This window comes from Mya arenaria, chromosome 12 (genome assembly GCF_026914265.1).
Source record: "Mya arenaria isolate MELC-2E11 chromosome 12, ASM2691426v1".
Lineage (NCBI taxonomy): Eukaryota > Metazoa > Mollusca > Bivalvia > Myida > Myidae > Mya > Mya arenaria.
In genome coordinates, this window is record NC_069133.1 from 9846771 (window position 1) to 9872250 (window position 25480).

Consider the following 25480-nt stretch of genomic DNA (forward strand, 5'->3'; position numbering starts at 1 on the left):
ATGTGTTAATCGGTTTCCCAAATCGCTTCACTGAGACTTCCAAAATAATAACACTGAAAAGTATTGATTTTGTTGTTTTCTATCGGATAGGAGGTTAAAGGTATTAAGGGAATATTGCTTAAACTCGCGTTTTAGGTGCAGTAACTTTTGTCTAAACTAGTGTTGTGGCTGCAGTAACTATTGCTTAAATTCGGGATATTGGTGAAGTTTCTTTTGCCTACACTGGGTTGAGACTGCAATTACTATTGCCTTAACTCGAGTTATGGCTCCAGTAGCGGTTGTTAAAACGCGTGTTGCAGTTGTTGTTACTATTGCCTGAACTCGGGTTGTGGGTGCAGTTTTTATTGAATCAATTCGGCTTGTGGGTGCTGTACCTATTGTCTCAACTCGGTGTGTGGGTTGGGTAACTTTTGCGTCAATTGGGGTTGAAACTATAATAAACGTTAAACGTGTTTACAATACATGCATATATATGTATATATCTAACATTTAATTTGAATATATACTGATATAAAACAATATAAAGCAATTAAATAACATGATATTAAAACTTGCAACATTCATTAGATTAAAGGTGACTGAAGTAGTTATATATGTACATTAAGTAAAATCACAATTGGTCATAGCAAACGATAACAAATACAAAAAAAACTCGAAGACGCTAAAAAATCAAATATAATACAGACATTTCTTATTCGAGCCTGTTTTAAAACAAGTCATAAAACTTTGTAAAATAGTGAGTTTTGAAGTTTTTCTTGAACACATCTATATGCTCTGACTGCTTGATCTACGGTAGGGCAAAATATTAATTGAACACTAACCAAATAAGTTAATGTAGTGTTGTGTTAATACATGGGTTAGGCCTGAAAAAATATGTCTGTTTCGGGTAACCCGACCCGACCTATAAAAATGCGCCGACCCTTACTATTTTTTCCGTTTCTGAGCAAAAAAATATTCGTTAGCGAATAGAGAGTTACGACGGGCGGATAAATGCAGATTTTAATCAGAATAATTGTTTATATGATAAAACAAAGTCAGGCAATGACAGTATTGTAGGAAAGACTGCCATGTGCAAGAAAAAACTCTGAACTTACGACAGATTTTGAAAAGAAAAAAAATTGGGAAGGTTACCCTAAACAAACAATTATTTTTTTGGCCTTAGAACATTTAAAAGACACTTATAGCAATAAATCTATATTTGTATATGTGTGCAGTTATGTATGCACACTAAATACGCGCTAATTTAGAGGACGTTTAAGTGAGGATCTTTAAGGTTTATTGAATTTGTTTCAAAATACATGTTCTTTAAAAACCATGTGATTTATGTCAGTATCCAGCTCACGGTCTGCTCTATTAATTGTAGGAAAAACAAGGTGTATGGATATTTCGCAATAATGGAATGATTTTAACTACCACTGACAATTGGATGTAGGTTTACCTTTGTTGTCGGCTAGCATTCAATATGAGGTAGGTGCATGTTTATAACTTTATAAACTTTATGCCTGCATTTCCCACTAATTTAATGATATTGATAAATGTGTTCATGCTGATACATGCCGTTAATTTTGAAATCATTCAGAAAAATAAACAGCCTTATACGATGCAAATTGAGTGGGGAAGCCAATATTGACAAATTTATACAATTTTTGCAAGGGTTAAATAAAAACCATGTACAACATTTTTTGGTATGTTATGGTTATCAAAGAACTGTTGAAATTTCACTTGCATCCAAACCGAAAAGCCTTTTGACTTAATCATACGTGATCTGAGAGTATCGTGCTTGTACAGCTGATGGAAATGACCTCTAATGCATTGTCCTGACATTTTAAAAACATTAAACGATGTAAAGACAGTGTATATTTTTTCGAAGCGTTTGAATGGGGAACTTGTTCCGTATACCCTATTCGACTTTTGCTATTCTCACACATTTTTATATTCCATAAATTGCCTTCATATGTATCAACCTAAGAAGTGCGTTTATTCTCATTTGCATTTAAGAATTTTTTGAATAAGAAAGTAACTAGTTCCCTTATTTCTTAATAGAAACAGGAATTAGGAATAAGAAAGAGACTTCGCTTATCTTTATGCACCTCAATGGAAATGACTCTTTTCAGTGGTTCAGCGGTTTACATTGCTGCTATGTCGTGTTCCGTTTTTAGCAATATTGCCATTCTCATAATTACATTTGCTTATTCTTTTAAAGGCGCACAAGAAAGGTTTATGCAAGTTGTGTTTTTTTAATTGTTATGCATAATCATGTTATGCTCATTTGACTTTAAACGATCAAAACAACAACAACATATGATTTGTGTACAGATAAAAATAATATTAACTTTTTTTAATTAATAGCTACGTGGCCACAAATGTCCAAGCTAAAAAAGCGCCAAAATATCGCTCATATTTTTTATCTGTACATTAAAATAGAATTTTTGTTTTGCATTATCCTATATTGAGCGCCTTTAATGGGCAAACCTTTGACCATCTCATATGATGTGCTAAAGTGTAGCCGACACATGGGCAAGGCAGTGTTCACTGTTAGTGCGATACTTACTTGACTTACTGATAATGCAGATCCTACATGTATATATGCTGTTTGTCGGTAGCCTTGCTAGCCAGTGTTGCCCTTTGCCCAGGTAGTCCGGGGCACAACCGGGGCGTGAACAAGGCATCAGACATGAAGGGCAGTGTTCAATGTCCGAGCGAACTCGGTTTTTACGGGTGCTGTATCTCGATAGCCCTTTTATAGCCAGTTGTTTTCCCGTTACCCTAGTGGACTGGGGTGTGGGAAAGGCATCGAACATGGTTACGTGCACTACTCCATCACCACGCGATGATTATTTTTATGAATTAAAGTCTGTGACCAACGAAGTATCTCCTATTGCACTTCATCGCTTGTGCTGGCAAGTGTTACCCTAGAGAGCTATTGCCGTTCAGCGCTAGCCTTGCTGGCAACTGTTGCCTTGATGTGCTGGAGTGTGACCGGCGATGGACATGACAGGGAACATGGTATCGTGCACAACATCACCGAGCGATTCTTGTTTTAATTTAAGTATGTGGTCAATAAAGTATCTCCTATTGCAGTTCAGCGCTAGCCTTGCTGGCAAGTGTTGCCTTGATGGGCTGGGATGTGACTGGCGATGGACATGACAGGGAACAAGGTAGCGTTCACAACATAATCTCGGAGCGGTGCTGCCCAAGTGATGAATGCTACCCCTCTCAGATGGACATGGCCGCCCTCAACCATGATATGAACGGGCACCTGCTGTTGCCAAGCTACCCAGAGTACAGTAAACAGGCACATATGTACAACACCATTGAACAGAGGTAAACTGTTTACAATGCTCATATATGTACAACACCGTTGAACAGAGGTCAACTGTTTATAATACCCTTATATGTACAACACCGTCGAACAGTTGTCAACTGTTTATAATGCCCTTATATGTACAACACCGTTGAACAGTTGTCAACTGTTTATAATGCCCTTATATGTACAACACCGTTGAACAGAGGTCAACTGTTTATAATGCCCTTATATGTACATCACCGTTGAACAGAGGTCAACTGTTTATAATGCCCTAATATGTACAACACCGTTGAACAGAGGTCAACTGTTTATAATGCCCTAATATGTACAACACCGTTGAACAGAGGTCAACTGTTTATAATGCCCTTATATGTATAACACCGTTGAATTGAAGTCAACTGTTTATAATGCCCTAATATGTACAACACCGTTGAACAGAGGTCAACGGTTTATAATGCCCTTATATGTACAACACCGTTGCCCATTTCAAGCACATATCACATAGCATATCTACAATATTTAACCCTTGAGCTTATTTTTCTGTTATTTGTAGACAGCATAATTTAGTCACGCTAGGAATGACCTTTGAAATTAGTTGTACTTTGAGGGTACTAAGTCTGAAAATGCCGGTGCATGATTATATACAACCGACATCGATAAAATAATCATAAAAAATCAACACATGAATGTTGTAATTATGTTAATTACCCCACTTTTGTTAAGAACGAGTTTCACTTTTACATTTTATTTTTTGAACATTAAAGGCAAAGTCGTACAACCAAATACAGAAACGGAAATGCCAAATAACGCTGTCCAAAATATAATACTGCTTAAAGAAACAAGAAATTTAGCATACCATTATTTCAGCCACTTCGGTTAGCGTTCTTACAATCCGTACTTCTCCGGTAATTTTCCATTAATTACCTTCATGATGATAACAATTAGTTTTTATATAGTTCAATCATGATACGGGCTATTTGCTCAGTCAAAAAACTCCTAAAAACTTCTTAAAAAGCTAAGGAACTTTCGAGAAAAAGGGAATACGTTTTACATGCACATTTAAAAACACGTATCTGATTAGGTAGCACTCAAAAAGTAGTCTACACGAACATGTACAAGTAGTGTAGCAGCCTATCGTGTATCTAACCTTATATCGTGTTATACACTCGACTAAGTTACCACCATGCATATATTCATGTACACAGGTACCCAAATTTGATCGCCGTGGTGAAGAACGCTGATGACATCCAGAAAGCGGTGCAGTTCGCCCGGAAATACAACTTACACGTGACAGTACGGAGCTCGGGACACGACTATGTGGGCCGCTCCACGTGGGAGGGAAGTTTCCTCGTAAGCCTGTCTGAGATGGACGAGATGGAGATAGACCTGAGCACGGAGAGGAGCCCACATGGCACGGTTAAGGTGCAGACCGGGATACAATGGCAGGAGATATACGAGAAGGTTAGAACCGTGCAGTTTTACCATGTATTAAGTCTGATAGCTATTAGAAACATGCAGTTTGAGCATGGAATATATTTGGTGGTTTTAGAATCGTATATTTTTTGCTATGCAATAAATCTAATAGATAAATTAACCACGCAGGTTTACCATGCAATACGTTCTCGTTGTCTAAAGCGATGCAGTTTCTCCATGCAATAAGTTTTTGTAGATAATTTAACCATGCAGCTTTCAATGCAAAATGATATGGAGATTTGTAAAATACAGCTTTACCGTTCAAAATGCTTGGTGGACAACTGAACAATATGCATTATGATCTGTATATAATTGAACCATGCAGTTTTCAAATGCAATAACTTGCATAACTTGCAATAACCGTAAGGAGACTCGGATCGCAAGCAAATGGCCGTGAACGGTATGATGATTTGGATCAGACATATTTCACCGTGAGCAGTAAGGAGGCTTAGATCACACGCAGTTTACGGTAAACGTAAGAAGACTTGGATCAAGCATAGTTAGCCGTTAACCTTTGAAATACTCGGAGACTATACAGTTGAACGCGTACCGTCAATAAAGAGACTCGGATCACACGCAGTTGACCGTAAACCGAAATAAGACTCGGATCACACGGTGTTGTACGTGAACCGGTAGGAAGCGCGGATCACACGCAGTTGTCAGTGAATCGTAAGGAAACTCGGATTACACGCAGTTGTCCGTGAACCGTGGGGAGACTTGGATCACACGCAGTTGTCCGTGAACCGTAATAAGACTCGGATCACACGCAGTTGACCGTGAACCGTAAAGAGGCTCAGATTACACGCTGTTGGCCGTGAACCATAAAGAGACTCGGATCACAGGCAGTTGTCCGTGAACCGTGAGGAGACATGGATCACACACAGTTGTCCGTGAACCGTAATGAGACACGGATCACACGCAGTTGGCCGTGAACCGTAACGAGACTTGGATCACAGGCAGTAGGCCGTGAACCGAATGGAGACTCTAATCACGCACAGTTGTCCGAGAAACCTAAGAAGACTCGAATCACGCGCAGTTGGCTGTTAAGCATAAGGAGACTCGGATCAACCGCAGTTGATTGTGAACCGTAAGAAGACTCGAATCACACACAGTTAAAAGTGAACCATAAAGATACTCGGATCACACACAGTTATCCGTGAACCGCAAAAAGACTCGGATCACAGTCAGTTGACCATAAACCATGAGGAGGCTCGGATCAAACGCAGTTGTCCGTGAACTGTAAGGAGACTCGGATCACACGCAGTTGTTCGTGAACCACGAGGAAGCTCGGATCTCACGCAGTTGTCCGACCCTGAACCATGTGAAGATACGGATCACACGTAGTTGTCCGTTTGCACAACTTACCAGGTGAGTTGCGCACTCTCCGCCAGCTATTTGAAACAAACATGAGACCGTTACCGTGGGTTTTCACAATAATATAGTTTGTCAATGCAGATATTTTGAAATGTGTTTCAGTTGAACACGCTTGGGCGTGTTGTGGTTGGCGGCAGCGCCCACACAGTGACCCCGGGGGGCTACATGCTCGGTGGTGGGCACAGCCCCGTGTCCCGTTCCCTTGGATACGTCATCGACAACCTGCTAGAGGCTCAGGTACGGACTGCTTAGAAAGATCGTGCGAACCGAGTGCCTTTTACATAAAGTTATCTTATGAGTGTACTGCGTGTCAAAAGACCAATATCATGAGCATAAAATATTTTGACAACCTAACCAAACACATGCACGAAAACGCTTTTTGTTCAGGGAATAAATACTAAACAGAATGAAAATCGGCACAGTGCAGTATTTATTCTGTAAGTAGTTATTTAATAATATTAAGTTTCTTTTTACATAGGTGGTGCTTGCTGACGGTTCGATCGCCACTGCGACGGAGAACAGGACGGTGATTGTCACCCCGGTAGGCGATATCATGTATCACGAGAACGGAGACCTGTTCTGGGCACTTAGGGGCGGCGGTGGGGGCACATTTTGAATTGCCGTCTACTTTGTTTACCGCCTGAACCCAATGCCGTCCCAGATGGTAGTTTTCAGTATGCTCGTCGCCATTGAAATGAACGTTTTGGGGTTAAACTTTTTCGAAGAGGTATTAGAAGTTGTTGAGCAGCTACTGGAGAAAATACCGCCAACATGGGGTGGCTACTGGCTGCTTAACAACTTTCCGGGATCTTTCGAGGACCCCGGCTCCAAAACCATGATCAATTACAAGGGTTCGCTAACATTCTTCTTTAACAAGTTTGCGCCCTGGGATGGATCCGAATATAAAGAATAAGAGCCTGCAGTCAACTGGGCAAGAAGCAAGTAAGTAGAAACACTTGTATCAGGAATAAGACACTAATGTTAATGAGCGGCGGCTCTGTTCACTTGCATTTATCTTTCTTTTATAGGAAAGAAATGTCAGTTTATACAAATCCCATTATGCGCGATCTAACAATCTGATACTATAGTCTGATAAATTATAGAATCTTGATTCTGTTTCCTGGATAGAAACAAGTTCTGGTGTCAGTTTTGAGAAGCCATGTGAAAGTACCTCTGTTGGTGATCGAACCCACTACCTCCTGTGTAAGAGGTGGACACCTACACCACTTAACCAATCTGACCATGTCGGGGATCGAGTCAACGGTTTCCTCTTTGAGGGGTGGATACCCATACCACTAAACCACTCACATCCTGTTGAAGATCGAACCCACTATCTTCTGTATAAGAGGTGGACATAAATACCACTAAACCACTTTCACCCAGTAAGGGATTTAACCCACACCCTGCTGTGTGAGTTGTGGACATAAAAACTTTTACCACTCTCACCCTGTAAGGAATCGTACCTACACCCTCCTGTGTGAGGGGTGGACATAAATACTACTTAACCATTCTCACAATGTGAGGGATCGAACCTACTACTTCCTGTTTGAGAGGTGGACACCTTTACCACTAAACCATTCTGACCCAGTTGGGGATCGAACCTACAACCTCCTGTGTGAGAGGTGGGCATCTACACCACTTTACCACTCTGGCCATGTTGGGGATCGAGCACGCTACTTCCTCTTTGAGGGGTGGACACGCATACCATTAAACCACTATCACCCTGTTAGGGATCGAACCCACGCCCTCCTGTGTGAGACGTGGACACGTACACCACTAAACCATTCTTTACCTATCTGGGATCGAGCTCACTTCTTTCAGTGTGAGCGATTGGTACCCTTACCACTTAACCATCCTGACCCTGTTAGAGATCGACCTACTACCCCCTGTGTGAGGGATGGACACCTACACCACTCAACCATTCTCACACTGTGAGGGATCGAACCCTTTACTTCCTGTGCAAGAGATGGACACATGTATCACTAAACCACTCTGATCCTATTAGGGATCGCACCCATAACCTTCTTTGTGAGAGAGGACACCTACACCACTAAACCACCCTCACCCTGTTCGGGATCGAACCCACTACCACTTGTATGAGATAAGGATACCCATACCACTAAACCACTCTCACCCTTTTAGGGATCGAGCCCACTACCTCTTGTGTGAGAGATTGACACATATACCAATAAACCACTCTCACCCTTTTAGGGATCGCACCCACAACTTCCTGTGTGAGAGATGGACACCTTTACCACTAAACCACTCTCACCCTTTTAGGGATCCACCAAATACCTCCTGTGAGAGATGGACACCTATACCACCAATCAACTCTCACCCTTTTAGGGATCGAACCCACTACTTCTTGTGTGAGGGATGAACACCTATACCACTAAACCACTCTCGTCCTGTCAGGAATCGAACCCACTACCTCCTGTGTGAGAGATGGACACCTATACCACTAAACCACTCTCGACCTGTCAGGGATCGAACCACTTCCTTCTGTGTGAGAGGTGTACACCTATACCACTTAACCACTCTGGACCTGTCAGGGATTAAACCCACTACCTTCTGTGTGAGAGATGGCCACCTATACCACTGAACCACTCTCGACCTGTCAGGGATCGAACCCACTACCTTCTGTGTGAGAGATGGACACCTATACCACTAAACCACTCTCGACCTGTCAGGGATCGAACCCACTACCTCCTGTGTGAGAGATGGACACCTATACCACTAAACCACTCTCACCCTTTTAGGGATCGAACCCATACCTCCTGTGTGAGAGATTGACACCTATACCACCAAAACCACTCTCACCCTATTGGGGATCGAACCCACTACCTCCTGTGTGAACAATGGACACCTTTACCACTAAACCACTCTCGACCTGTTAGGGATGGAACCCACTACCTCATGTGTGAGAGGTTGACACCTATACCACTAAACAACTCTCACCCTATTAGGGATCGTACCCATGCCCTCCTGTGTGAGAGGTGGACACCTATACCATCAAATCGTCCTCACCCTGTTTGGGATCGAACCCATGCCCTCATGTCTGAAAGGTGGACACTATACCACTAAACCTCCCTCACCCTGTTTGGTATCGAACCCACTACCTTCTGTGTGAGAGATGGACACCTATACCACTAAACCACTCTCACCCTATTAGAGATCGTACCCACGCCCTCCTGTGTGAGAGGTGGACACCTTTACCACTTAACCTTCCTCGCCGTGTTTGGGATCGAACCCACGCCCTCCTGTGTGGGAGGTGGACACCTAAACCATTTAACCACTCTCACTCTGTTAGGGATTGACCCCACTGCCTTCCGTATGAAAGGTGGACATTAATACCACTAAACCACTCTCACCAGGTAAGGGGTCTAACCCACACCCTCCTGTGTGAGGGGTGGACATATATACCACTAAACCACTCTCACCCTGTTAGGGATCGTACCCACGCCCTCCTGTGTGAGAGGTGGACACTATACCACCAAATCGCCCTCACCCTGTTTGGGATCGAACCCATGCCCTGATGTGTGAAAGGTGGACACCTATACCACTAAACCTCCCTCACCCTGTTTTGGATCGGACCCACTACCCCCTGTGTGAGAGGTGGACACCTTTACTACTAAACCACTCTCATCCTGTTTGGGATAGAACCCACGCACTCCTGTGTGAGAGGTGAACACCTAAACCATTTAACCACTCTCACCCTGTTAGGGATTGACCCCACTGCCTTCCGGATGAAAGGTGGACATTAATACCACTCTCACCCAGTAGGGGATCTAACCCACACCATCCTGTGTGAGGGGTGGATATAAATACTTCTAAACCACTCTCACCCTGTTGGCGACTGTCTACCTGCAGCGTAAGAAGGGACACATTTACCACTCTAAACATCTCGTAGACATTGGATAATTTTCTTCTGCTATTTTATCGTTTATCATACCGGTATCATATATTTAAATCAGTTTATGTACAGGTATGCTACCAGAACCATACAATCATTGAATGTATTTATTAGTATTGCGGTATAGGATTATTTAAGTACTATTAGGTATTCGACGCTCAGACGGGATAGAGAAAACATTGCAAAATTGTCAAATCTCGAGTTTTTTCTTAATCTTTGGTATTCACTTCGGGAAGATGTCATTTGACTCTGCGGGAATAAATTATCAAGATCAGCTTGAGTTTAGCCATAGGCAGCTTTCGTCTATTTCCTTGGGCCAGTCTATCCAGCCGGAAGACCGTAGCAGGAGACCGGAAGTACAACGTGGCAAGGAGCCGGTTTGCACATCTCGTGGCAGGGACTCGGAGACCTTGAATGATAGAGACCCTGGAGCAAGTTACAGCGGAGATAAAGATAGGCCTGGGCCCTCGGGGGATAGAGAAGGAGATTTGTTTGGAGCTTTTGATTTATTCAGATCTTATTTTGACACGAAACTTTCAACATTAAAACAAGAGCTAACGAGTACAAGTTGCAAACAAAAGGAAAAAGATAACATTCCTTATTTCAAGAATACCTCCTGCAAAATTCAGTTTCAGTTCAATACTGACATTTCAAACTTGTTACACTTTATCGTGGATTCTGACAGCCTTGATTCAAATAAAGAAAAAGCTAAAGAAGCGCTAAGGAAAATTAAACATAGAAACAAACTTATTCGTTTGGCGGACAATTCCCCTGGGGGCTGGGCCACAGTCAAAGAATATGAAACCCCAGAATTGGGCTCTGATAGCGATGACGAGCGTAAAATCAAAAGGGCTGAAGCCAAGGCTGTCAGAAAACTTAAAAAGGGTAATCCTACAAATGCTGATTCTCTTTCTTTTTTCCCTGATCGTATGGAGCGGAGGCCAGCACCAGCGGCAACCTTTGGATACCCGGGACGTTCTTCCGGTGCGGGCCCATCTTCCCCTCACGGCCCATGGCTACGGGCATGCGGGATCTTTTTCGGACCTACAGTCCCTATCAGGACCAGTATCAACCCCAGCAACCCTATTATAGAACGCTAGATAAAGTCATCTGCTTCGCATGTGGAAAGCGGGATCACTTCCGGCGCGAGTGCGAGTGGCTATCCAGATTTAACCAGTCAGCCAACCGTGATGTCAAGCCCACAGGAGCAAACTCAGCCACTTAATGATGAGTATTTATTCAATATTTGTAATCAAGATCATTGTTTTGAGTTTTAATCTGATTCTCCCATCAAAACATCTTTGGTTAAAGGCAGCCTTAAAAAACAATGTACACTATTGGAAGACTATTGGCACAAACCCTGATATAATAGATGTTATTGAAAACGGCTATAAAATTCCTTTCATTTCAATGCCGGAAACATCGTTTTCAAAAAATAATCAGTCAGCTCTTTGAAATATTGAATTTGTTAAAGAATCTATTGATGACATGTTGAAAAACGGTTTTATAGAACAAACAGATTTTCCACCTCATGTAGTCAGTCCTTTAAGTGTTTCTGTAAACAAATCGGGTAAGAAACGACTTATTTTAGATCTCAGAATAGTAAAAAAAATATATTTGGAAGGAAAAGATGACATTTGAAGATTGGAAAGTAGGAGTCGAATATTTTGAAAAAGACTCGTATTGTTACAAATTGGATTTGTCTAAAGGTTATTATCATATCGATATATTCCCAGAACATAAAACATTTCTGGGTTTCAGTTTAGAAGGAAAATACTTCTGCTACTCTGTGGTTGCTTTCGGTTTGTCGAGCGCTCCTTTTATTTTCAGTAAGGCATTGCGTGAAATGGTTAAGTTCTGGAGATTCAACGGTATCAAAATTGTTATATTTCTTGATAATGGGTGGGGGACCAACAAGAGTTGCGATTTAGCTACACGCGATGCAATATTTGTGAAAGATAGCCTCAATCAGGCAGGGCTTATTATAAATGATGAAAAGTCAGTCTGGTTACCGGTTCAAAATCTAGAGTGGATTGGCTTGTTGTGGAATAGCATTGACTACTCTATTAGCATTCCAGCACGTAGAATTGAAGATTTTAAAATGTTGCTTTTGGAATTTTTAAATTCTCTTCCTATTGTTTCTGAGTTTAGCGAAGTGCACCGGGAAAGTAATTTCTATGATGCCGGTTATTGGCAATATTGCACGGCTTATGACTAGATTTATGTACATTCAAATTTGTTCAAGGACTAGTTGGGATTTCCCATTCAGTTAAGAAATAGACTGTCCGTGTATTTCTGAGATTAGATTCTGGCTCGAACATGTAGACAATTTAAATTACAGAAAATTGGGTAAATGCACTGCTGTAGATACGCTAAAAGTGTATTCTGATGCTAGTAGTTTCGCATGTGGAGCGCATATTGTCAATATGCCAGGTTTTGTTTTTCACGACATGTGGTCAGAAGATGACAAAGATAAAAGTTCAACTTTCCGAGAAATGAAGGCTGTATTTTTGGCACTGAGAGCGTATGGACATTCTTTAGCAAATCATAAGGTGAAATGGTTCTCAGATTCTCAAGTTTGTGTTCATGTTATCAAGGTTGGCAGCCCCATTTTAGAGTTACAGGAATTAGCTCTGAATGTGTTTAGACTTTGTTTACAAAACAAGATTGATCTAGATATTCAATGGGTCCCTAGGGATTTGAACCAGATTGCTGATGATATCAGTAAATATAGGAATACTGATGAATGGGAGGTTACACCTCAGTTTTTCGGGTATATGAATAGGATATGGGGACCGTTTACAGTGGACAGATTTGCTAATTATAGTAATAGGAAAATACATAGATTCAATTCTAAGTTTCATGATTTTGAAACTGAGGCAGTCGATGCATTCACACAGAATTGGGCCAGTGAAAATAATTGGTTAGTCCCGCCTATTTATCTAGTAAATAGAGCTGTATTTCATTTAATTGCTTGTTCTGCACATGGAACTTTAGTTGTTCCTAAATGGCCTAGCGCAGCATTTTGGCCAACTTTGTTTGAAGCAAATTGCCAGAAGAGAGATTTTGTATTGGGGTTTTTGGAGTTTGATAAATGGCAATCAATATTTGATAGCAGGAGTGATAGCGTATTTAGTTCTAGACGTTTCTCTAGCAAAGTTCTAGCTATTCGTCTTTACTGGCCAGTATTTTAATGTATACTAGACTGCAGAAGTAAGAAGTAAATTGTGCTTAGTTGTGTTTTGTTTAGCTTGTGTGATGCACACGATTATGAATTATGGAGAGGAAATGTATAACTTTTCGAGGAAAAGTATATCAAAGATAGTAATGACTATACATGACTCAGCATTGAGTTGGAGTTGTTTACACTGGCTATGCTTAATATTGTAAGCGTTTAATGCTCATGAAGGAAGCGAAAAATATTTTAAATTTGTATTTGCTAATTGTAAAACAGCGTTTTCTGTATATATACCTTGATGTTTAAAAAGCACCGTTTATAAAGATCATGATCTTAATATTTATTTTGGCATAAAGGACGATGAAAAGTATAAGAAAGATAATCGTGAAAATACATGATATGAGTGTGTGTGGGTTGTTTCCCCTACGTTATCGGCATTAATTTCGTTTAATCGGCCTGTCGAGCCGGAGTGCCCATTTGTACCTGGTACAAATGAAGTCGTGTACTGTACACGAAGATTATAAGAAATATGTTTTGAATGGTATATGTGTATGTGAAAGGAAAAGTAAATAATTATACACAAAAAGGTGTTATTATGTTATTATATTATACATTTGACAGATGCATTCAAGGTTGGACATTGGAGGAATTTTCACAAAGAATGTCTGCCCGATGATCCCAAAACACATCATGATAATTTACAAACGCTGGTGAAACTGTCAAAATCAGATAACACTTACAAACAATACAATTGTTATTTTAAATCGTTTTGCCAGTGGTGCAAAAAATATGAATTTAAACCGCTTCCAGCTTTCGATTATCATGTTGCACTTTTTCTTTCATCCATGAAAGATTCTTCACCGTCAGCGTCAAAAGTGAACGCCATTACTTATAGTATTTCGTGGGCTCATAAAGTTTCAGGGTTTTCTGACCCTTGTAATACAAATCTAGTAAGTTTTACCAAAAATGGTCTGTTGCGAGATTCTGGCAGGCCGATTCAGCAAAAATCTGAAATTTCTAAAGAAGATTTGCTTAAACTTATTGCTCATTTCGGAAATACAACCAATATCTTGGATTTAAGATTCATTTGCTTGTGTTTAGTAAGTTTTGCAGTTTTTTAGAGATTTAGTGAGCTTTCACATATTAAAAGGTCTGATCTTAAGATTTTTTCTGATTGTGCAGAAATTTTTATTTCTTCTAGTAAAACAGATCAGTGCAAAGCTGGCGAAAAGGTGATCATTTCTAGAACAGGAAAATGTTCTTGTCCAGTTTCTTTCCTTGAGAAATTTCTGTTTGAAGCTGAAATTAATGATAAATCATGTGATTACTTTTTTGTAATATCAGATATTCTCGTAAATTGAATAAGCATATTCTTTGCCCGGAAAAACCTATTTCTTACAATAGAGCCAGGGAAATTTTGATAACAAATCTAAAAGCTGTCGGTATTGATAGTAAACAATATGGTTTACATTCGTTTCGTTCGGGTGGGGCCACAGCAGCGGTTGCAAATGGTGTATCAGAGAGATTGCTTAAAAAGCATGGACGTTGGAAGTCCGACAGTGCTAAGGACAGATATGTTAGAGATTCGGTACAAGTCAAAATGAGTGTATCGAAAAATCTAGGAATTTAGATTATTCATTTTTTCTTTGTATTTGACAAGTATTGAAATTATTTCATTTATTTTGAAATCATGTTAAGGATGGTTTGTTTACAAATATGACGAGAATGGTATTTAGTGTATTGTAAAACGAATAATGTTATACGAAGTATTCGTATGTTTATGTAAAAAGAATTCTTTTTCTTAGTCACTTGCGATGATCTGTAGATCTTTAGTTTAACTGGAGCAAATGTATAATTTGTTTTGTTTTGTTTTAAAAAACATACAGTAAAAGATTCCCCGTTCTTTTTCTTTCGCTTAAGTATCCCGTCTGTAGCACACTTACACATGTGTTCATTTTATTTTATTATCCTTAAGGTAAATAATAAATTATTTATGTTTGGCATGGAATATAATGAAATAGAAAACATAAATGTATTTATTATTGTTGCGGTATAGGATTATAAAAGTACTATTATGTATAGGTCTGGTTACTCGTGCGTAAATCAGGAGTTTTCCTCGTGCATTTACTGAACTGAATTGGTTATTCGACGCTCAGACGGGATAGAGTAAACATTGCAAAATTGTCAAATTTTCATTATCTATGAATGTATTCAGATACATATAATAATATATGTTAAACATTATTTCGAACCTTGTTTAAAATATATTTATATTTTCAGATTGGTATTTTACTGTTACCATGGCAATGCGAGTATTGTTGAGTCTGAGAGTGGGTGCAGCAGTGGTTCCGGACACTTTACGACTGCTTTTAGCAGCGTATTTTTCATTATGAAATATGTATAAGAACTGTGAAGCCAGTAGTAATAATTTACTGGAATTATTTTATCTTTGATTAAAGTATCCCGTCTGTAGCACATCTACACATGTGTTCATTTTATTTTATTATCCTTAAGGTAAATAATAAATTATTTATGTTTGGCATGGAATATAATGAAATAGAAAACATAATCATAAATAGACAAGTCGCGAAACTCGGTGTGTACTTTTACTTGAACGTGTAGCTGCACGTGCGTTGAGATTATTTTTTGACAAATTCCACATTGATATAATCCACTTTACCCGTAGTATCGTATATGTCATGCTAGCCAACACAATGCACACATGGCTGGATGATGCATCCGCATAAGAAGTGATTTGCAACCTCTCTATTTCCTTATGTGATCGTGAATTGACGTGTAAATAACCATGTACTTCATATTAACGTTATGTTCCAACAAATACATGGCCAAAGTTATACTTCATCCTCATGATGCCACCTTACCATTGTCAATTTCCATTTCTTATGTGTATTTGAACCTTTTATTCAAATGTTATTCTCCATTCATGGAATTATGCTGAACCGACAGACCGTAGTTCCTTAATGTCCAGTTCGGCATGAATTTAAAATTATTTTTAACAGACAAGTACCATTCACCTTCACAAAAAAGACGGATTTTTGGGACTACGAAAAAGACGGGAATGACCCGCCAATCGTGCGTACATATTTGGCGGGCACTTTGTTGCAGCCAGGACGGGTCGGAAAAGAATTCCGGGCCTTTATGAGGGAGCAGCTGTTTGTGGGGGTGGCCAGAGATTTGTGGATTGGTTGCACAGGGATTCTCTTGGGAGGTAAGCTGGACGACGGTGTTAAGCTTTGAGACAAACAAATTAGTGTTAGCAAATATGCCAGGAAAATATAGGTTGGAGGGAAAAATTTATTAAAAGTATTATATAGATAGAAAATATAGTTTTGATGTACATAATTATCACTTTTTTGATTGTCATCGTAGACGACGTTCACCCTCTCTTTTGTAATACGAAGTGAATTATTAATTAATAATTTAAAAATAGTAATCAAATGTCACACCTCTCTGATAGGTTACTTAGGCAATCGCAGCGCGGTAACTGTGTCATATAATGTCGGCTACATTCATCTTACAGGCAAAACCACGGAAGGTTCCTTAGAGAGCACACCCCTACATCCGGGCTATCGGTCGACAGTGACGTCATTATCATGCGGAATTGCCCTGGCCGACGCCGAAAGCGGGGCCCCTCTCTTGAATCAGACGACCGGTAACAACGAGCTTATCGAATACTTCCAGACGTTTGCAAAAGGAATAAGAAATTAAGACTTATTTACTCAACACAGTTTGCCCTTTTACCGGCCTTGTCCCCGTTATATGTATGACTGCGAGGTCGCGACCTATTGTCGCTATAGTCGAAGATATTTCTAATGTCAATGTGTGCCATTTTTTATAGTAGATGTTACGCTTCGTGCACGAGAAGTGTTTGCATAAGATTCAGATTACCTTCAATGATACTTTATACCTGTCGTTACACTCAAATTTGTTGCTAATGAAAAAAAAAGTAATGGAACATTTATATCGTAGAAGTGACTCTGCGTGAAGCAAACGCGTATACGAATGACATAAAAGATCAATTTATACTAGTGGTGTTGCAAATGCGACACAATCATACACATATATCACACAAATAAATATCTCACCGGCAAATATCACACACATAAATCACTCGCATAAATCACTCGCACAAATCACTCGCACAAATCACACGCATTAATTACACGCTGAAACCACTCGCAGAAATCACATGCAGAAATCACACGCAGAAATCACACGCAGAAATAGAACACACAAATCACACGCATGAATCACACATTATTTATACGCATTAATGACATGAATAAATACTATGCCTCAATAGCATACACAAATAACACGCATAAGTTACACACAAAAATCACACGCATAAGTTACACACACAACTCACACGTATAAATCACACACATAAATTACACGCATAAATCACACACATAAATTACACGCATAAATAACACACATAAATTGCACACAGAAATAACACGCATAAATGAGACGCATTAATAACACACATGCATCATTCGCATAAATCACACGCATTAATAATACGCATAAATAACGCACATACATCACTCGCATAAATCACTCGCATAAATATCACGCATAAATAACGCACATACATCACTCGCATAAATCACACGCATAAATAACGCACATACATCACTCGAATAAATAACACGCATAAATAACACACATACATCACTCGCATAAACCACACGCATTAATAACACTCATAAATAACGCACATACATCACTCGCATAATTCACTCGCAAAAATAACACGCATAAATAACGCACATACTTCACTCGCATAAATCACAGGCATTAATAACACGCATAAATAACGCACATACATCACTCGCATAAATCACTCGCATAAATAACACGCATAAATTACGCACATACATCACTCGCATAAATCACACGCATAAAACACGCACATACATCACTCGCATAATCACTCGCATAAATACCACGCATAAATAACGCACATACATAACTCGCATAAATCACTCGCATAAATAACACGCATTAATAACGCACATACATCACTCGCATAAATCACACGCATGAAACGCTTCCCTCTTCGTATCGTACATTTGAAATTTGTATAATACACACATACACATATATGAATTACGTATTGCACAAAAAGTATCAGTACTACTAGTGCTTGCAACCTCCCTAGAGTAATTATTACCATCACACTAAAAGTACCCCCTTTATTAAAATGTTATTAAACAGCATCAACAGACAAGTCTTACTTATCATCCACGTGCCTTATTTTGCAGTTTTGGGAGCGGCATGTACTTGAACGAGCCGTGGAAAGATAACCCTTACTGGAAAGAGGACTTCTGGGGAACCGAGAATTACGAGCGTCTATTGCTGATCAAGCGTCGTTACGACCAAGACAATTTATTCACGTGTCATCACTGTGTCGGTTCTGACGTGATGGATAAAACGAATCCCGGACCGGCACCGCCCGTGGGACACGCGTTCACGTGCCTGGCGTCGTGGAGTTTAGTTATCGTAACATATCTGGTGTTTTATTTCCTATTTTGAACATAGCGTGACAATGACTTGTAATTCATATCGTGCCTTTTAAACGTCTTGTATGCAAGTTCTGTATACTAATATCTGCTATGATTTATCTCCTACCAGAAGCTTATGTACTTACATGTTCACTACCCTCGTTATTAACATTCAAAACAACGTTGCTTTGTCGAAGCTTGTCGGAGGTCATGGCGGATAGCAACATCGGCTTATACGCCTGGTCGTATCTGGACGCCGATTAGTCAATTGGTGATCGAGTGGTTGTTTTGATTGACAGGTCATGTCATGTTAATTATGGCGCTGTGGGATATGAATGCGTCAATTATTAAAACGTACCATTTGCATGCAAGGTAAACATAAAACGCTAATATAAATAAGCTGATATTCCGTTCCATTTAATTGAATATTCAAAATATTTAAATGTATGTTCCGATGCGTCCACCGTTTTCATCAAATTGTATATCAGTTTGACTGTACACTGACTATATAATTAATCGAAGCGGTGGTCTATACGTTCTAAAACTGAGGTCTTATTCTCAATATATCTATTATATATATGCAGTGTATCTGCTTCATTTTTTTAAAACATCGTTTGTATCTGTATAACTGAAATATATGAGAATCATGACATATCACTTACTAATAAATATGTTGTGTATGTTAATTTTCTTATCTTAAACACCAAGTCAGTTTGTTTCTGTATTAAGCCCACTATTTTCATCATAGTGTATGATATATCAGTTTAAAAGTACATTGAATATATGATTAATCGATTCGGTGGTATATGAAGGATTTATTCTTATTTTTCGACCGCGATTTTGAAAATCCATGAAGCGCGCTAGGGCTTCCCGTAAAATATGCGGCTGTTTATTTTTGTAATCCGATTTCACCTTTTGCAGAACTCCCTGGGTTAAGTCCTATCATATCATATCATATTTTTGGCGCTTTAAAAATAATACATGATACCTTAACACGATAGGATTTTGTACAACATCACCAATTGTCTGAAGCAATAACTGATACATAACTTTGCATCAGAAAGGTGAGTGTGTGTCGACATATTCCTGTCGTAGTAATTACGAATATAACGGAGTAGGGCGCTCAATTTCGAGAAATAAAATAAGTGCATTTTAAAAGCAAAATATATTTTTATTTCTCCATGATGTGCACGGAATGTTTATTAATTAACCCTTAATTCGCTGCCTCTTTTGTTGCTGCGATTGGTGTGATTAGGTCCCGAAAGTCAAACAGTGGTCTTGAAAAAGACAAATTGAACGAGTACAGTCAAGAAATATTTAAATGTTTGGGATCTAATGACACAATTCACTACAACAACAAAAATGATTTCAGGGTTTAAATAATAAGTTTTCCGTGCAAAGCATTTTTGTTAAGATGATTGAAGAATTTTACACATTTTTCTTCACGAATTTGAACGTATCTGCTCAATTATAGCCGTGAACACAACGGCTTGATTCTCCATCGTGATATATTACACTTATCGTGTGCGAACAATGACCGCTTAACTTATCAACAAATAATAAACAGAGATTGATGACAAAAGATAAAAAAGTAATTAAATCAAAACCATGAAATCAAGCGGTGAAATACCAGAACTTGACATGTGCTAATCCGACACTGTCTAGTAAAACTGACCTGTAAAAGAGGCGTTTGGACATTTCGGATGAATATGTTTATCGTATAGAATCCCCCCCACACACACATGGATACATAAAATATGGGGCGTGTCGTTTTTTTCTCATGGAAGGCCAGCATCTCCCGGTTACATGGCAAACAATTTCCTTTGGCAACACTTAAATATCGTGAATATAACCATGTAGGTAGTAATTTAATTTCTTTTCTAACAACACTTTTCAAGATAATTTATCTTCATCTAATAAATAGTTAACATATATATTGTCCGGAATCTTAGCGAGAGAATCAGATGCTGTTGCTTTCTTTGTGTGCGAGACCCGCCATTTTTTATGACAGTTTGGGTTAAATGGTAACAATTTCTAAGGTATCTTCTTTGTATTGCTTTGCAAAAACTGAATTTTAAAGTTTTCTTTGAATAAATCAATATATATGTCTGTAAAACACAAAAACAAACTTTTACATATTTTACAGCATGATCCCTCAAATGAATTGAAATCAAGTGGTATATCTTAAGCCATTAAATCGACTTCCCACATCAAAGAAACCCTTAACCATCATTGGCGAATCATCAGGAACTTACTATTGAAGGGCGGGCTCATACTCCAGCGTGGCATCAATACAGACAGCATTTGTTTTACCTCAAACGACGATAACAAAACGACACTTTAAAGTACTGAAACTGACTGTTTGATGTCGTTGTTAGGGCGACACTACGTGCCTGTTTATTCGATGCAAAATTGCAAAGATAAAGTATTTAACATTTTTTTTTTTACTAAAATGGATTCGGGTCTGATTTATAATAAATAATGCAACATCAAAACGTTAAATGTTAATGTTCTTTACGTAGAATTTTCATAGTATATCTACACATATACTCCTTGCATATGATATACCAAAATAGTATGGGTTCACCAGACATCAAATATGCACATTATACGGGTATCGATTGCCTAAAATATCAATTGTTATAGCTTATTATCGAACGGTTTAATGCAACGAAGAAAGTACGTAAAACGACTTATCAGAGCTTACGTAACACTAATTGCGCAAAAGTTGCACTTCGGCCTCGATTGCGAATCGCTATTCGTATGTGTAGGTTAACTGACATTCACTGAACTCTTTGATTTTGGTTGTGTGCATTTCCTTACGGATTTTAAAATGCTGCGTAGATCACAAATTTTACATGTGCATCACATATATGGATGACGTAGTACTCAAAAAGTAGTCCACACGATATCTGAGTGTTCAGAATTTTAAGAATATAAATTTGAAAAATATACCAAGTTAAAATAAATGCGCTCGAACTTTGAGTGAGTGTATTGTAAGAGCGTGCTTTATATTAGTTTTCTGTTATAACTGTTCTGGATGCATTTTCTGTGATTTATACTATGTATTCCATTGGATTTCCTTTAATAAAATTTGAATTAAGTTATTCAATACTTTAATCAAAATATTACGCACGGTACATATTATATGAAACGACTTTGTAAGCAATTCCGTTGTTTTATCAATATGGCGTTTACTTTTACTTTTATTTTCCTTTGCATCAGATTGGCCTTACGAACCGATATTTGTGTTTTCCTCCATATGAGCTCTGACCATAGGAGAGATGGACTCGAATCTGTTCATGAACGAGTTGGGGTTCCAGCTGGAGAGATCAAGGGCCTTGGGTGGAGTCGGACAACCGTTCCTTTAGCTGGTCGTACAGCTTGGTCAGAGGATCTGTAAATAAAAGAAGTAAAGAATTGATTGATGATTGAATCCCCCGTACTTCGGCATAGTGATTAGAGAACATTGAATTCTGTTTTAGCAGGTGACAGCGATCGCTGACTGTGTTGCACCTGACGTTTACAATATATCACATATAGTTGACCGTGCTGCACCTATAGTTGAGCGTGTTGCACTTAAAGTTGACCGTGTTGCACCTGAAGTTGACCGTGCTGCAAATATAGTTCATCGTGCTGCAACTATAGTTCACCGTGCTGCACCTATAGTTCACAGTGCTGCACCTATAGTTCACAGTGCTGCACTTAAAGTTGATCGTGCTGCACCTATAGTTCACAGTGCTGCACTTAAAGTTGATCGTGCTGCACCTATAGCTCACCGTGCTGCACCTATAGCTCACCGTGCTGCACCTATAGTTCACCGTGCTGCACCTATAGCTCACCGTGCTGCACCTATAGCTCACAGTGCTGCACTTAAAGTTGACCGTGCTGCACCTATAGTTCACAGTGCTGCACTTAAAGTTGATCGTGCTGCACCTATAGCTCACCGTGCTGCACCTATAGCTCACCGTGCTGCACCTATAGTTCACCGTGCTGCACCTATAGCTCACCGTGCTGCACTTAAAGTTGATCGTGCTGCACCTATAGCTCACCGTGCTGCACCTATACTTGACCATGCTGCACCTATACTTGATCATGCTGCACCTATTGTTGCACCTATAGATGACGTATTGTACCTATAGATGACGTATTGTACCTATATATGACGGTGTTGCACCTATAGTTGACGGTGTTGCACCTATAGATGATGATGTTGCACCCATTGTACGTTATGTTGTACCTATAGATGACAGTGTTGTACCTTTCGTTGATGGTGTTGCACCTGCAATGTTTAGACCAGTTTTGTTACGACATGAGTTGAATTACCCCTTACATACAACTTGTAGGCCTCCGACGACCACGTTCAGGCTACTTTAATATGTTCTACACCTACAACCCGCGTTATGTTATAACTACCGCGACCTCAACCCGAGTTAATTGATAGCTACGGCACCGACAGCCCGAGTAATGTAATAGTCACTGAGAATACAACCGGAGTTTTTTAAAAAGCTACGTCACCAACAACCCGCTTTAAGTTATAGCTACGGCACCCACAACCCGGGTTATGTAATAACAGCGGCACTCACAAACTTAGGTATGTAGTACTTACTGCCCCCACAACCAGAGTTATCTAATAGTAACTTTATCCAAAACCAAAGTTATTGAGATAACACACGAGCGCTTAAGCCGTCTAAGTAATAGTAACTTCAACATCAATCCGAGTTCTTAAGATTTTACACCAGCTTTTAAGCCGTCTAAGTAATAGTAACTTCATCATCAATCCGAGTTCTTAAGATTTTACACCAGCGCTTAAGCCGTCTAAGTAATAGTAACTTCAACATCAATCCGAGTTCTTAAGATTTTACACCAGCGCTAAAGCCGTCTAAGTAATAGTCACTTCAACATCAATCCGAGTTCTTAAGATTTTACACCAGCGCTTAAGCCGTCTAAGTAATAGTCACTTCAACATTAATCCGAGTTCTTAAGATTTTACACCAGCTTTTAAGCGTCTAAGTAATAGTAACTTCAACATCAATCCGAGTTCTTAAGATTTTACACCAGCGCTTAAGCCGTCTAAGTAATAGTAACTTCATCATCAATCCGAGTTCTTAAGATTTTACACCAGCGCTTAAGTCGTCTAAGTAATAGTAACTTCAACATCAATCCGAGTTCTTAAGATTTTACACCAGCGCTAAAGCCGTCTAAGTAATAGTCACTTCAACATCAATCCGAGTTCTTAAGATTTTACACCAGCGCTAAAGCCGTCTAAGTAATAGTAACTTCAACATCAATCCGAGTTCTTAAGATTTTACACCAGCGCTAAAGCCGTCTAAATAATAGTAACTTCAACATCAATCCGAGTTCTTAAGATTTTACACCAGCTTTTAAGCCGTCTAAGTAATAGTAACTTCATCATCAATCCGAGTTCTTAAGATTTTACACCAGCGCTTAAGCCGTCTAAGTAATAGTAATTTCAACATCAATCCGAGTTTTTAAGATTTTACACCAGCTTTTAAGCCGTCTAAGTAATAGTAACTTCAACATCAATCCGAGTTCTTAAGATTTTACACCAGCGCTTAAGCCGTCTAAGTAATAGTCACTTCAACATCAATCCGAGTTCTTAAGATTTTACACCAGCTTTTAAGCCGTCTAAGTAATAGTAACTTCATCATCAATCCGAGTTCTTAAGATTTTACACCAGCTTTTAAGCCGTCTAAGTAATAGTAACTTCAACATCAATCCAAGTTCTTAAGATTTTACACCAGCATTTAAGCCGTCTAAGTAATAGTAACTTCAACATCAATCCGAGTTCTTAAGATTTTACACCAGCTTTTAAGCCGTCTAAGTAATAGTAACTTCAACATCAATCCGAGTTCTTAAGATTTTACACCAGCGCTTAAGCCGTCTAAGTAATAGTAACTTCATCATCAATCCGAGTTCTTAAGATTTTACACCAGCGCTTAAGCCGTCTAAGTAATAGTAACTTCAACGTCAATCCGAGTTCTTAAAATTTTACACCAGCTTTTAAGCCGTCTAAGTAATAGTAACTTCAACATCAATCCGAGTTCTTAAGATTTTACACCAGCGCTTAAGCCGTCTAAGTAATAGAAACTTCAACGTCAATCCGAGTTCTTAAGATTTTACACCAGCGCTTAAGCCGTCTAAATAATAGTAACTTCAACATCAATCCGAGTTCTTAAGATTTTACACCAGCGCTTAAGCCGTCTAAGTAATAGTAACTTCAACGTCAATCCGAGTTCTTAAGATTTTACACCAGCGCTTAAGCCGTCTAAGTAATAGTAACTTCAACATCAATCCGAGTTCTTAAGATTTTACACCAGCGCTTAAGCCGTCTAAGTAATAGTAACTTCATCATCAATCCGAGTTCTTAAGATTTTACACCAGCGCTTAAGCCGTCTAAGTAATAGTAACTTAAACATCAATCCGAGTTCTTAAGATTTTACACCAGCGCTAAAGCCGTCTTAGTAATAGTCACTTCAACATCAATCCGAGTTCTTAAGATTTTACACCAGCGCTTAAGCCGTCTAAGTAATAGTAACTTCAACATCAATCCGAGTTCTTAAGATTTTACACCAGCGCTTAAGCCGTCTAAGTAATAGAAACTTCAACGTCAATCCGAGTTCTTAAAATTTATCGTAGCGCTTAAGCCGTCTAAATAATAGTAACTTAAACATCAATCCGAG

General features: G+C 39.1%; 1 protein-coding gene across 2 annotated transcripts; it reads left to right on the top strand.

Moving 5' to 3' along the window:
• The first annotated feature begins 1331 nt into the window (after positions 1–1331).
• Positions 1332–16966, top strand: LOC128212409 (uncharacterized). 2 transcript variants are annotated; one of them, XM_052917863.1, is made up of 7 exons: positions 1332–1467; positions 3082–3324; positions 4513–4768; positions 6257–6391; positions 6633–7096; positions 16266–16474; positions 16787–16966. In XM_052917863.1, the coding sequence occupies exons 1-5, from the start codon at positions 1463–1465 to the stop codon at positions 6768–6770; spliced, it is 777 nt and encodes a 258-aa protein (XP_052773823.1). In that variant the 5' UTR covers positions 1332–1462; the 3' UTR covers positions 6771–7096; positions 16266–16474; positions 16787–16966. The 2 variants fall into 2 exon arrangements, with proteins under 2 accessions (XP_052773823.1, XP_052773822.1); XM_052917862.1 differs by having other exon boundaries at positions 6633–16474.
• Positions 16967–25480: the final 8514 nt, after the last annotated feature.